Source organism: Nanorana parkeri, unplaced genomic scaffold (genome assembly GCF_000935625.1).
Source record: "Nanorana parkeri isolate BGI_ZX_2015 unplaced genomic scaffold, ASM93562v1 scaffold1116, whole genome shotgun sequence".
NCBI lineage: Eukaryota > Metazoa > Chordata > Amphibia > Anura > Dicroglossidae > Nanorana > Nanorana parkeri.
The window spans coordinates 344298-360135 of record NW_017307384.1 but is presented as its reverse complement, the minus strand read 5'-3'; the positions used below and the strand labels follow the sequence as shown (position 1 = coordinate 360135).

Below are 15838 nucleotides of genomic sequence, written 5' to 3'. Positions count from 1 at the left end.
TAAGCATATGTGAAGTGAACATATATATATATATATATATAAATAGAAACAGGTTCATTGCTATATGATTGACTGTGATACTGAAGTACTGGGTATGTCAAGTGAACATAATTACCAGTGAAGGAAGCATTGCTATGTGAGCATGACATTGGTGTAACCCTATCATTCCAACTGTTGATCCAAAGTATCTCAACTTACTGCCTCATCCCTTATCACTACTTACTGTAGGTGTAGCAAGCTTAGTTAGGTTGGAAGATGGACCGATGATGCACTGAGCTTGCTTGGCAATATTAACCCTTGCCATCACGTACTCCTGGGCTAGAGCACGTGACTGTTAATGTGTCTCCGCAGCTGAGTTCCATCTTCCTATTAAGTAGATTATTACACATCAGGAGAAGCAGCTGCGACAACATGGGAGAGGACGGTAGGTAGCAGGCCTGGACTGAGGCAAACATTTCTGTACTTTTCTGAATGGGATGCAGCTCACCCTCCTTGGATTAGTGTCATTCCTTTTCATGGTGATGGCAGCCTTCCTGCACCATGGGAAGGCATGACACATTAAAATTTCAAGTAACCCCTGAGGAAGCCAGAAGGCACCCTGGTTGAGAAGGGCTATTCTATGTTATCAATAGGTTCAATCCACAAAGCTAAGACACTTGGATAGGGATACTAATTCTAAAAAAAGTGAGTTATTTGTATTTGAATTCAATGAGATTTAAAAATGTCAGACACATAACTAAAATAAAGATACTTATTCATGTGTCAAAGCTTTGTAAATCGAACCTAATATTTTACACTGATAAAATTAGGTGTACATGACTATAGACACTTGAAATTTAAGACCAACCGGAATAATTTGGTCTATGCAGTCATTTTGCTCAAAGTGTAGTATAATAATTCCAAGCGGCACTCACTCAGTATTCATATATACTTTACCTCTATGGCCAAACTATAATACTCCGCTTCCAAGAGTTGATTTCGCAGCCTTACTACTGCAGCAGGTCTTACAATCTCATGAAGAGAAGGGATGTCCTTATAGGATGCTGCCACTAAAATCTTCAGTAAGTCCACCTTGCTGCTGTAACTATTACACAAAACAAAAAAAATGGGAAAAATGCAAAGCTATGACCTGAAATTACTGTAATTAGAAGACTGTTGAAAAGCATTTTGGTTTGTGATAACTACCTGTCACAAAGGGCAAGGTCATGACTTCTTGCAGCTTTGACAAAAAACATCTTGGCACTAAAGAGCAAATTTTTCATGATGGCCAGAAGAAGTCGACTGTCCATCTCTGGGTTAGTCAACTCCTTTGATAAAAGACAGCAGCGCTCAATGAGCTGGTAACCACATTCATCACTCTTAGAGTGCAAGCTAAGAATGGCTGAGCAGAGTGAAGCACTTGGGGCCTGCAGAAAATAACACAATTTAAGGTAAATAGAAAACCACTATTGAAGAACATATCCAATATGTATTATTTTATTAAAAGGTACAATCATTTATGAAAAATCAAAGTTACCTTATAATTAAATAATTTACAGTCTTGCATACAGGAGCACTAAAACAAAGCCGCAGTGTGCTGTAACTTGGGGTGAATCAGCCTGAGGATTGGCAAGGGAAACACCTAGTGGGAGAACTCTATTTGCCCCTACCGTGCATGCTTTACATATGGTGTTCAGTTGTACACATGGTTTTACTTGATTTAAGCGTTCATTAATACATTGTTTTACACTATTGTGGTCTCTGCTCTTATTGACTTCCATTGAGATATGGATCCTGAGAAAATGCACTTAGAGGAGGAACAGTTTTGCTTGTAGAATACTGCCATGCATGTCCTATAAGGCACTTTTAATAAACATAAATGTAAAAAAGTCTGGTGAGTGACATTTGAATTTAGGTGGAGCTTGTGCACTCACTTCAATGGAGTAATGTCAAGGGAATTAATACTGAAACATTATTGGACACAAGAAAGACTTTCATATTGACACAGACGTTTCAGTATGACTTATTTATGCAACACGTTACTCATTTTATACTGGATATAGGAAAGACTCTGGTTTGTGACGTATGATGGACTTTTGATTTATACAACACTTGTTATTAATTGTGTGGTGGAACTCTTCAAATTTAGCTTTAAAAAGCTTTATTATCAATATATACAGATTTTGTCATATGCACTTATGTCATCAGTGATGGTGGAAACTCTTGCTTTTGTTTATTATTTTATTTACGTAGGGCACGGCTGGAAGCTATATTACATGCAAATGAGAAAAGTTCAAGAAGTGACTTTCACTTTAAAAGTTTGACTCTGGTCTTTGATAGTTACTGACTGTGGGACTGCATGTTAGCGGTCAGTTCAGCTTTCTTAAAAATCTAAAAATAAGGTCAGCGGTGACATATCATTTACCCGCATCATTACTCTAGACCTTCACCAATTTTGATGGCTCTCAAAAGTTTAACATCAAAATTTATATTTCCTGCCGAACAAAAGTAATATATCATATGTTTTGCATTTGCGGAAAACGTTATGTTGGAAAAACCAAGTGCCAGCTACCTATCATAATTGGTGAACATCCTCAGAGAGACTGTGATAACGTTTTATAAATGCTAATATTCGCGCTTGTGGATGGCCCCCCTTTTAATTATAAATAACTGACAGCTGCAGCGAAAAAAACGACAAAGCCAAAAAGCATTGTGGCCAAGAGAGTGTGATAAAGACAGAGACCGTGATAAAGAACTCCATTTATGAAGGAAACAATGACTCCAAGGGGTTTTAAATTGCTTTGGAACAATGACTCCAAGGGGTTTTAAATAATGAAATTAAAGTGACATTAAACCCTCAGATTTTTTAACATAAACCAATACTGTAATGTGTGCCTTACTGTAATCCATGGTTGTTTCCCTTCTCTTTGCTGCTCTTCCTTTTAAATCTGTATTTGTTCTCATGCTCTGCAGAACTTCTGTTTTGCAGCAGGCTGCCTTGTCTCTGGAATGGATACACGGTGTCTGTGTATCCGTTTGTATGGGCTTGAAACCTGAGCCAGCACTACAGGAAGAGGCCCTGAGCTGAAAAGGGAAGTTCTCCCCAAGCATGAGAAGACATGAGGATTTAAAAGGAAGAGCAGCAAAGAGAAGGGAAACAACCATACATTTTTATTATTAATACCGGAATATATAGCTAATAATAATTAGAATAAATGGATGGACAAAAGTGCAAACAAAAGCTGTATTATTTTGTTCAAGGTATACATATTTTGTATATTTAATACAATTCCAAACATTTTTTTACTAAATTATGTTCTTCTGTTTTTCATGATTTGGGATGAGCTCAGGTTCTGACCAAACCCAGTCTAAACCAGAGCTCATCTGAACCTAGAAAGGAGCTCCTTCTGCTGCTACTTGATCAGCTGCAACCAAGGAATCTACCTCGGCCCCACAGCTGCATGTAAGCAAATAGGCAGGATGCTGTGACATAATTTGGCTCATACATCACATGACTATATTTGATCAAGGACATTGACCTAATATGATCATGTGGCCATAAAAGACCAATGATATCGACCCAAGCATCACTTCCTTTTTGTTCATGTGCAGCTACAGGGCAGGGAATGCCCTAGTTCAGAGCTTATTGGACAAGTGGTTCCATGTCTCTTCCAGGTTCAGAAGAGCTTAGGTTCGGTTGGACCCAGTTCAAATCTGAGCTCATCACTTATTCTAATATGTGTAGGCTTAAATATGAATACGTCCGCTATAAATATGTCAGCTCTGTATGGTCAATAAGCAAGTGTGTATATTTTAGACTTCCAGAAAATACGCATTTTCCAGTAGAATAGTTCTAATTCATCAACCAACCTGGGACTTTAATGTACATTAGGGGCCATTGTGAACTGGCTAAGCAGAAAAGATGCGAATCTGTCAACTCAAGGGCTTATTCCCACAGATGTATTGCAAAGCAAATACAAGCTTAAACAGCTGTATTGTCATGTTACATACCTGTTCATAGTAAAACTCTCTCCTCTCCACCTCATTTTCAGCTTCATTTAATGTTAGACACCACTGCAAATCAGCAGCTTTAGACAATTTAAGGACTTCTGATAGATCACGGCCTTCACCTTGTTTTTCTAAATTAAATAATAGAAAATATCAGACATTAAGGGGTTGATTTACTAACCTTATAAACACGCCACGAACATGTATACACCTCTGTAGTGTGTTCCCTCCCAGCATGATCTATTGGTGGAATCTAGACACCTTTGTAGTGTGTACACACCCAGCAGGTGTGTTGTGCAAAGCCCTGCATGAATTGCAAGGTGATGTTGTGTAAATTAGCTCTACATTGTGTTGCTTGAGTTGATGAATGCAGGAATGTAAATGCATGAGCTAACCATTTTTGTCTAAACTGTGAAGCATTATATATGCATGATGTGCATGATTTTTCCATATATGGCATTAGTGGAAATATGCTTTTAGAGACTTTTTGGTTGATAAATATGTTTTGCTGTGTAAAAATCAGACGCACCTAGTGCGTGCGTGTGTTTAGCTTAGTAAATCACCCCCTAAGAGTAAGAATTATTGGAGTTCACCCAATCATCACATTGAAGTTCATGGTTTCCTTGTTTGCACCATTTGGAAAACTGACTGTGGGATCTGGAATGTTAAGTAAGCAAAAAAGGCTCAATTCCAGTTTGCTCTCACTTCCCAGAAACTTCCGGTACTACTACTAGAAAAAAAAGATGCTGGGGTTGGACTTTAAGTAAAAAACAGAAAAAACATGACAATTGATGACATTTACTGTAAGTTTGCATTTGTGGCACTGTTGTCTCCAGCAAAGTGCACCTTTCAGTGATAGATGGTAATGCATGCCACAGCACTTTATATTAAAGATACAAATGTATACATTTAGCCAGGAGGAGGAAGAGGACAACAAAACAGGAATGTGCTTGATTGTTTCAAAGGGAGACCTTTGAAGGACCAACAGGACCAGATTTAAATCCCACAGGGGCTGAGAGGATCTGACAGGGGAAGCCACATGGGTGATACCCTGCACCATTAATCCCAATGAGAGCGTGTAATGTCAGCAATTTCTAAGGGAAAACTGTTGGTCCCCACCCAGCTGAAGGAAGTAGAGAATGCATTCCACGGAGGACTTTCCGTGGAGAAAGTCCTTTCAAGTCAGATGATGCACCTAGTGGTAAGTGAACTCGTGCACATTTTTCATCATACGGATAACAGATTCTGTGATGCCCATGTCCCATAGAACCTGGGCTTCAACAGCCACGCCATTCAACTTTTCCAGTTTGTTGTTAATGCCAAGATGCCAGGGGATCCATGTCTGGCCTCCCCCAATGATGGAAAAAGTCCAGGAACACCTAAGGACCACTTCTCCAGGTCCAGGCACTGAGGGCTAAGATATTGATTGGAGCCAGAATTGGAGCTGCCTTTTGTAAGGCTGGGCACACACCTTACAAAAGATGGTTGTAAGGTAATTAAAAAAACGTACGATCTGCCTATCTTGGACAGGCAGATCGTACTTGTGTTGATCGCAGGCCCGCCCCGCTGAGGGTCGGGCTTCCGTTGACCGCAATGCTGAACGGGCAGTGTGCGATTGCGCACACCGGCCCGTCCGGCTTGTATCTTACGAACATGCTACACACCCACCGAAAACTGTACGATTCTCGGCGGGTTTTCGAACATGTTCGTAAGATAAAAGTCGTGCAACCTTACAGTAGTAGAGGCGCACGGCTTCCACACACCTTACGATAATCGTACGATCGCGGGATTTCCCGCGATTATCGTACCATTATCGTAAGGTGTGTGGGCACCTTAAGGCAGCACATCCCTTGATTGTTTGGTATGTAGTGATGGGCTCGGGCGTGTTTGCAAGCCGAGCCCGCCGGGAAGCTGTCAGCGCGCAGGGCCAAGAGGACACCTTGATTCGGGAGCAGCAGGGATCGGAAGAGACACAGAGCCGATGAAACACAGGCTCCCAGCGGGAGGAGAGAAGCAAGGGATCCAGATGAACTAATCGATAATAAGAATTGCTGAAAACGATTCTCATTATTAACTGAATTGAGTTGTTTCAGACCAATCCCCCAAGCCTGTAATTTAATGGATTTGTGTATCTGCGTAAGCGCCCTCAAAGCCACATAAGGAGGCCCTCTCACGCTGTATATTTTTGCTTTAAAATGTTGGCAATGGTACATGTGGCCAGCTTTTTATACATTGTTTTAGAACAGCTGGCTTATAAGCCCTACAAATGGCCAGAATTTAATAACAAGATTCATCCCCCTCCCATCTGACTTCAATGGGGTTCACTACAAAGTTTGGGATCGTTGAATTGTAAGCACAGTTCATTGGATGGTTTGTGAATTTAACTAGGTTAAATTATCACTAGTCCTATACTGGATTTGGAAAAAGAAAATAAATCCTTTCTTATTTAATTGTTGAAGAATCCAACACTATAACTAGACATTATCCTCCTCCCAGTTACATCCTTCAGATGAACATTCTTCAGCCAAGGGGACATTAACCTACCTTCCCTTTTTATATGCCTGCAGGTGCACCTGAGACCCAAGCTATAGCTCCAGGTCTCCACTAACAAATGGGAACCAATCAGTGTAGTTCCTGATTATGTGAATACTGTGTCAGCTATGACATGGTGTTTGATATCAAAGTAAATGCACACCTCAAGCCTTGTTTGCAATCTGACTCCTCAGGACCTGCAGAGCAGATCCTCAAAAAGTCTGCAGAAGAATGGCATAGAGGACTTAAAGGAGATCTATGAGGTGAGTGCTTTTCACTCACCTCATAGTTCTAGCCGACCTGTGACAATGAGACTGTCACAGGTCGGCTCAGTAGATCGGGAAGTGAGCGAACACATACCGGCGTTCGCTCACTTCTCGATCCTGTCACAGCTCTGTGCCGTGACAGGGGAGTGGCTGGATTCCCTCCTCCCCGCTCCGATCCTCCAGTGCTGACTTTTGGAACGGACGGGGGAGCGGGCGGATACAAGCTGGCTCTGCCTCTAGATAGTCAGAGCCAGCTGTCAGTCACGCAGCTGGGCGCTGTAGCTCGCGGTATACTGAGCTTAGGGTGATGGGAGGACGCTAGTTTGTGTCCTCCCGTTACCCTAAGGAGAACTTTGGGGAAAAGCCCTAACCCCATAGTTCTCCTTTAACTCCATTTCCTCCACAGTTTCTAGCACAGTAGAAGGTGATTTAAAGCTTCAGTTAGCCTTTCTGTGTTTATCTATACAGATTTACACAGTATTCAGACATTGGGTCCTCAGCATATTCCAGTACTTGCATAGTCCATAGAAATAAATGTTAAACGTACAAAATAATGATTACCTTTCATGTGCTCCATGTCTTCCTCTGTTTTGGTATCACTAAAAAAAAGTTTTTTGAATAAGCTTTACATTACAATACTAAGGATAAAAGTAAATAAGCTTAAATTTAACAAACTAAAAGATAAAGTTTAATTATATGTGTAAATGGATAATAGACTGAAATATTGCAATGCACCAGGATGCCAAGGTCTAAATGGACCCCTACTGATATTAATATTCTGAAGCACAAAATGCAGACAGCTGATTTCTTTCCTGTAGTACAAAACTAAATATAACCTTTGCATCATATTTAAATATAAAACTTGGGTTCCAGGTGTATACACCTAGAGGAGTCATTTTTATTCAAATGTGCAAAAAATGGATGCATTCGTACTATATTATTTTGGACATTATTTAATTCACTGCCTAGGGGCTTTACACTGTAGATCATGATGATCAAGCTTGAATGCAGGCGTATATTGTAAGATACCTGAATATTTTTTCAACTTACTTTGTAGAGAAATAATCATGACACTGATCACACACACGAGCTGGGTTTTCTCTGCATTCTTCCACTACCATCTTCTTCATCGAGCAGGAACTGCATACCAGCCTACCACATCGCCTACAGTGATGTCTGCGATTAAACTACAAGATGGATAATACATCATCAGACAGAATACAACTCTGGCTTTGTCACATATTCACAATTGCCAAAAACTGACTGTTTGAGAAGTTTAGTATGTTTTGGAAGTCTAATAAAGGAAATCTGCACTTAAGATAAACAGATTAAAACTGATATAAAGTGATGATGTTTGTTTTACAAATGTAAAAATTGCTGAAAATGTATATAGAGGGCGATGAGAGCGCTGCAGCTGGGACGTATCCCGACAATACTGTCAAGATCCACTCAGCTGGCTGATTGACAGCGGGTCCTGCCTATCTAGAGGCAGAGCCAGTTGTGCCCGCCCCCTCCGCATCCGTTCCTCCAGTCAGCGCTGGAGGATCGGAGAGGGGAATCCCTGTGAGGAGCGGTGACTGACAGTCACTGCTCTCTGCAGGGAGATGATCGGCAAGTGAGCAGATCGGTTTGCTCACTTCCTGATCTATACAGTCGACGTGCAACAGTTTCAATGTCACACGTCGGCTCCAACTAAGAGGATGAGTGTAAATCACTTACCTCATAGTTCTCCTTTAAGCTCTTTCCTTCACTCTCACTGTGCGAACCACTAGGAGCTATCAAAAAAGTAATTCATAGGTGGTACAACACCCCATTTAAAATGTTATGTTACTTTTCAGGCATCTCAGCTAGTTGCTGGAGACAGTGTGGGGATATTGGATCCCTCATTCATATCCTTTGGTTTTGTAGATCGCTGACTTCATACTGAAATTCAGTCTTTAGTTGTTAGAGTTTACATGTACTGATCTGTCTTCGGCATAAAGGGTTTATAGGCTTACCTACCTGCCATTTCGAAATTGGCCACACGATGTAGCTGAAGAAAACCTCTATATATAGCAGCTTAGATTGTCTTCCCTTAATAAAAAAACTTCCAGTATTCCTCTACTGAAAGAGAAGGAAACAAGGGCATTCTGGGAATTCAGCCTCCATTTTAGAACAGAGGAGAAGAGAATCCACTGCCGTCCTAAATATGTGTCTGGAGGAAAGAGCCCAAATTCCCTTTTGGCAACATCGCTGCTATGCAGGGACTTGTTTTGCTGCGTGTTTGTAAGCTGATATTATATTTACATGTTTTAGCATTTTTGCATACACATGCTAAAATCTGAATTTTTGTATAGAAAATTACTTTAAACCCAGCAACATTTATATATTTTCTGAAAGCAAAGGCCTTGTAGAATACAAAAAAAATTATAGCTGCATTTTTTTTATATGTTGCATGATATTTGCGCAGATGTTTATCAAAACAATATTTTCAGAACAAAAACACTTAAAGTGACATTAAACCCTCAGATTGTTTAACATAAACCAATACTGTAATGTGTGCCTTAGTGTAATCCATGGTAGTTTCCCTTCTTTGCTGCTCTTCCTTTTAAATCCTCATGTCTTCTCATGCTTGGGGAGAACTTCCCTTTTCAGCTCAGGGCCTCTTCCTGTAGTGCTGGCTCAGGTTTCAAGCCTATACAAACTAATACACAGACACCGTGTATCCATTCCTGAGACAAGGCAGTCTGCTGCAAAACAGAAGTTCTGCAGAGCATGAGAACAGATACAGATTTAAAAGGAAGAGCAGCAAAGAGAAGGGAAACAACCATGGATTACAGTAAGGCACACATTACAGTATTGTTTTATGTAAAAAAAATCTGAGGGTTTAATATCACTTTAAGTGAATTTTAGTGCACACAAATACAATTCCCACTTTTTGGTAAAAAATAAAAGATGGGGTCAGGTTGTACAAATAGATATCAACTAAGTCACCAATCTGATGTTTCTTGAGCTGCTCCTGCTCTCAAAAACCACACAAAAACCCAAAAATCACAGCAGGGCAGGGGGTCAGCACATTAGCAGGTTGCTAAAAGTGATCTTGGCGGCATCACTTTTAGTTAACAAGCATCGTCTGCTGAAAAAGACGATACCAAGATCATGGCTGCAGCCTCCTGTTTATACACAGCACTATACCAATAGGACTGGTATAACCACCATACAAATAGGATGAGGACATTCAGTATATGTATATCTGGCGGTCCTCAAGTGGTTATGTATTAAATAATACAGGGCCGCATAAATATGAGTTTTTTATATCTGCCTGGAGTTCAGCTATAACACAGTAGTAATTAGTCTTTAGAGCATGTGCAATAACCCCTCTAAACATTTTCATTAACCCCTTTACAGATCACTCCCCAGTGTATAAGCATTAACCCTTTATTGATCAGTCTTCAGATTATGTGTATTAACCACTTTCTGTCCACCCATTGTAATTAAACCGACAGATGGCTCGCAGCTGAGGGCGGGTAAGGCTTTTTTTTTTACTGCTCTCACATGACCCCTAGTGCACGTGAGCATGTAGCTTTGAACGCACTGTCCAGTTTGCAAAATGAAGGTACAGAGCCAATCAAATTGGCACTTATAAATCAACCTAATTGACACTTTTAGGCAGCATTCGGTTATAGCAAGTTCAGCTAAGCACAATAAACTTCATATTATCCTCCAATAAGCCAGACTGTAGGAACAAATTTCTTTGTTAAAAAAAAAGCTTTGTTGAAAGAACAAGGTGAGTGAAACTATGAAGTAAATCAGAAATATAAAAATCAATTACATTAAATAAAACAAACAGTACACTGCTAAGGATGTGGCAAACAAAACAAAAAAGAAGCTCATCTTAAATGCACCTTTTAAGTATACCTATCCACTAAGGCATGTACACTACAGTATAATACATTTAACTGAAGTCATCAAGCTATTTATGGGTTCCTCCAAGTTACTATTCCCCAATAAGTGTTAAGCACATATGAAATATGATCATAACACACGGTACAGCAACTGAATAGTTAAAACATTTTTTTCTCTTCTTTTTAACATGACAGTATAGTAACACTCACCATAGTGAACCTCTCATTCTTACACACCATGCAGATAACTTCAGTGTCATCTGGAATCCACTGCATTTTTGATGGAGGTTTTTCGGGAGGTATAAACTCTGGGGAAGGCTTATTTCGCCTTTGGCATTTATCAGGAGTACCTAAAGTAATATGTTACATAACAGTCAATAAGATAAAATGTATTTGCTGCCACATTTCAAGTTCATAAAAATAACATTTGCAATGAGGCAATGGGAAACTAAATGGCTAAGTTTTATTACTACAAGTCACAGAAAGTTTATCCAATAAGGTTCAGAAATCTGGGAATTAGTTTCTTTATATATTCAGGGACAGCACTGTCTCCAGCAGCTGTTCATCTATTAGCTTGGAAAAAGGAGAAGGGAGCATGGAGGAGCGGTGTAACTTGCCCTGCTGTATCTGTGTGTTTGTGCAAGCACATAGCCTTATAAGGGTCTTATGGAGCCACCCTTCCATGTAGGATAGCTCCATAGGACCCTACAAGGGAAAGGAGGCGCCCTAAAACAGGACCAAATCATTCTGCAGCATTCATTTTAAGTGATTAAATCAGCATTTGAAATAGCTTAAAAACCTTTTTACTTTAATATTACTTTAAGAACATATTGTGATCTTAACTCATTAAAACATGATGGTATGGGTATAATAAATATTTTTGGGGGATGCATCTACTTTAGGACAATTACATTCTCTATTACTATAGGTCTGGCTCCATTGTAGCAGAAACACCTATCATAGCATTGTGTTGTAACTACAGTTCATACAAGCACTGCCACCACAAATTTACCAGCCCACAGCCTGTTGTTACACTGTACCAGCAAAGTATTAAAGGAGAACTATAAGGTGAGTGATTTTCACTCAACCTCATAGTTCGAGCCGACGTGTGACAATGAGAATGTCACACGTCGGCTCAATAGATCGGGAAGTGAGTGAACACATAGCGTCGCTCGCTCACTTCTCGATCATGTCCCTGCAGAGAGCTGTGACTCTCGCTCACAGCTCCCTGCAGGGTCCCCCCCCCCCTGTTCCGATCCTCCACTGCTGACTGGCGGAACAGACGGGGGAGGGGGCGGGTACAGCTGGCTCTGCCTCTAGATAGGCAGAGCCAGCTGTCAATCACGCAGCTGGGTGGATCTCGACAGTAATGTCGGGATCCGTCCCGGCTGCCTCAGTATACCATGAGCTCGCGTTATACGGAGCTTTGGGTCACGGGAGGAAGGTAATTTATGTCCTCCCGTGACCCTTAGAACTATAGTTCTCCTTTAAAGATAATTTCTGGAGTTCAATCCACACAGCATGGCAAATATACCATCAACTGCTATCCATAGTACAGTAATCACAGTACCTTTTCTTGGTGTTTCACCAATACACTGAATAAGATATGATTACATAGAGGTTTTACCTCTTATTTTAAATCTGTTAATTTTGTTTTTATATCCTAAATGCCCCTTGTTCCAAAAGTCTGTGACCAATTGTTTGAGGGCGTGTTAAAAATGAAGGGTATGGGGGCATGTTTTGGGGGTGTGATTATAGCAGGTATGGCAAGTATGGAGTCCCCAAATTTTATTTTGAAAATCTGGTGACCTTATTCTAAAGCCTAGCCTAATCCTAAACAACCTATACTCACCTATTTTACCACCTAAGCAGCTACAAAAAACCAGAGCTGTAGCTAGCTCCTTTTGCACCCGAGGCAAGAACAGAAAATTATGCCCTCCAACAGACGTGTGCGGTATGTGACGTCATGCGTCCCACCTCCAGGATGTGTTGACGAAACTAATGAAACATTTTTTAGTCTCTGTTTGTTTCGTCCGAAACTAATTTTTAGTCTTTGCACATGTCTAGGAATATATGTGCATTAATGTGTGTGTGTTTATTTTGTATTATTTTTTTTTACTTTTTGGGGGGCTGAGGGGAAATATCAGGGGTCTAAACAGAACCCTGACATTTCGCCTTTTGAAATAGAAAAAGAGATTGAGGACAGAGTCCTCTGCCTATACAGGTGGGGGAGAGCAGCGGGGGGATCCTAGGAGAAGCCTGTACCGCTCCTCTTCTCCCTGCCGAGTCACGGCTGTGTTGGTCGCCTGGCACCCCCTGTTGCCAATTGTGCCCTGTGCTCGCCATGGCGACAGGGGGCGAGGGGGCGCAGCCAGGCAGGCCCTGGCTGCACCCCCACACAGCTGTGCCTGAGGCGAGTGCCTCACTCGCCCCATGGTAGCTACAGCTCTGCAAAAAACTGTCAGATGATTACTTGTAAACAGCTCAGGGTTCTCTCTACTCTGATACGTGAACAATAAGTGACGTTCGGGTATAACATGATCTATGCCAAAGAGCAGTGTTTTCAAGAAGACCCATTACTGGTTGACTCTAAAAGTAAACCTTTTAAAAATAACTTGTCAGCTGTAGATGTGTGTGTGTACGTTTCATCAAGGCAGTCAGGAGTTTCAGGAGTTTCTGACAGGTTATTACAAACGTTTCTGCAGCAGCTTAGGTAATAGGACAGCAAAGGTGTAAAACAAGTTCGGTGAACGTTTAGTTTTGCTTTAAAATGAAGCATGCACAATATACACATTAGTATTAAGTAATTTAATATCTAGATGAGCATGAGTTAACCAAGTTTCTGTATATTTTGGCAACTGTATAATTACACTTGATACTAGGATACATAGATGAAATTGTATAGGCATATTACTAACAAGCAAGAGCTGGAAGGACATTTTGCAACTAATTAGGATAATTGCCAACAGGTCAGATTGATGGGGTATAAAAAAAGCATCTTAGAGAGCCCAGAGTTTTAGAAGTAAAAATGGGCAGAGGTTCACCACTCTGTAAAAAGCAGCGTCTACAAATTGTCAAACAATTTCAGAATAATGTTCCTCAATGTAAAATTGCAAAGACTTTAAATATATCACTAGTCCCAGTACATAATAAAATCAAAAGATTCCAAGAATCTGAAAAATCTCTGCGCAAGTGGCAAGGCCGAAACGCAATACTGGATGCCACTGAACTTCAGTCCCTCAGACAGCACAGCATGAAAAACAGGCATGATTCTGTGACGGACATCAAAGCATTGGCTCAGGAATACTTCCAAAAACCACTATCTATCTGTGGACACAATTCTCCCTGCCATCCAAAAATGCAAGTTAAAGCTCTAACATACAAAGAAGAAGCCATATCTGAACATGATCCAGAAAAGTCGCTGTCTTATTTAGGCCAAAGCCCATTTAAAATAAAATGGTCTGTTGCAAAGTGGAGAACTGTTCTTTGTCAGACAAATCGAAATTTGACATTCTTTCTGGCAACCATGGGAGCCGTGTCCTCTGCACTAAAGAGGAGAGGGACTTTCTGGCTTGTTATCAGTGCTCAGCTCAAAAGCCTGCATCTCCGATGGTATGGGGTGCATAAGTGCGTATGTAATGGACAGCTTGCCCATCTGGAAAGGCACCATCAATGCTAAACGATATATCCAGGCTATAGAGACGCATATGTTCCCATCCAGACAACGTCTTTTTCAGGGAAGGACTTGCATATTTCAGCAGGACGATGTTAAACCGCATACTGCATCTATGACAACAGCATGGTTTCGTAGTAGAAGAGTCTAAGTGCTTAACTGACCTGCCTGAAGTCCAGACCCTTTACCAATTGAAAATATTTGGTGCATCTTGAAACACAAAATACGACAAAGAAGACCCAGGATTGTTGAGCAGCTAGAATCCTATCTCAGGCAAGAATGGGACAACATTCCTCTCCCTAAAACTCCAGAAACTGGTCTCCTCAGTTCCCAGATGTTTACAGAGTGTTGTTAAAAGAAGATGGAATCCTACATTGTGGAAAACATGGCCCTGTCCGAACAGAGATGTTCTTTGCCATCTCTGCCATTATTTTATAATAACCTTACATTTTTTTCATAAAATAGTACATTTTCTCAGCTTAAAGGAGAACTATGAGGTGAGTATAGCTGGCTCTGCCTCTAGATAGGCAGAGCCAGCTGTCACTCATGCAGCTGGGCGGATCCAGACATAATTTTCGGGATCCGCTTCAGCTGCCGCTTGCGGTATACTGTGGTGTCTCAGTATACCGCGAGCTGTAGCTTGAGGTATACTGAGCTTAGGGTGACGGGAGGACGCTAGGTTTGTGTCCTCCCGTTACCCTAAGGAGAACTATGGGGAAAAGCCTTAACCCAATAGTTCTCCTTTAAACATTTGATATGTTTTCTATTTTCTATTGTGAATAAAATATGTATTTATGAGATTTGCAAATTGCATTCTGTTTTTATGTAGATTTTACACAGCGTCCCAACTTTTTTAGAATTGGGGTTGTAGGTTAAGCATGTGCTTGTGGTATTTGAGACAAAATATATTCCTACATTGCATTATCTCAGATAAAAGTAAGGTCTATAAAAGTAAGGTCTATGAAAGAAAAAAAAAACATTCCTTACCAACAAAGGGTGTAGGAGGTAGCTGGTCTGCTTGTGAGGATGAAATTACTGTTTCTAGTTCTGCTGACTGGCTGCTGCTTTCTGGATTTCGATTCACAGAATCTGAAGAAATTATAATTAGCACATCAATGCCCATGCAATGAGTTACAGCGTGTTGGACAAGAAGAAACAGTGGATGTAGCATGACAAGAGCACCGGTTGGTAATAGCAGGAAACAAAGTTATGCAGAGATATAGAAAACAGATAAAAGCATTCTATTGTATGACAAATTATTAATCCTAAAATTTAGCTTGTGAGTATGGAAGCAACTATTATGCTGACCATACACAAGCCATTTAAAAGGTAACTTTTCATCAGTTTTAAGTTGAAAGCAAACACAAAATTGAATGGTGCACAGCAATATTTCAATAGTTATAATTTTCCAGTGGCTAAACAACCAAAACTGTGGTAGAAAGAAATTGAAATGCCAGTTGTATATATTAGGTCTCGCAAGGAAAAGGTCTAAATCC

The 15838-nt window shown here is 40.5% G+C and overlaps 1 protein-coding gene across 1 annotated transcript in view; it reads right to left on the bottom strand.

Annotated features, from left to right (window-relative positions):
- The window catches only part of ZFYVE26 (zinc finger FYVE-type containing 26), a 101396-nt gene that overhangs the window by 21387 nt on the left and 64171 nt on the right, over positions 1-15838 (bottom strand). Inside the window, 7 exon segments of the mRNA XM_018567923.1 lie at positions 937-1084; positions 1186-1406; positions 3991-4118; positions 7347-7384; positions 7836-7972; positions 10880-11019; positions 15330-15431. Of these exon segments, the coding sequence (XP_018423425.1) occupies positions 937-1084; positions 1186-1406; positions 3991-4118; positions 7347-7384; positions 7836-7972; positions 10880-11019; positions 15330-15431 (914 nt within the window).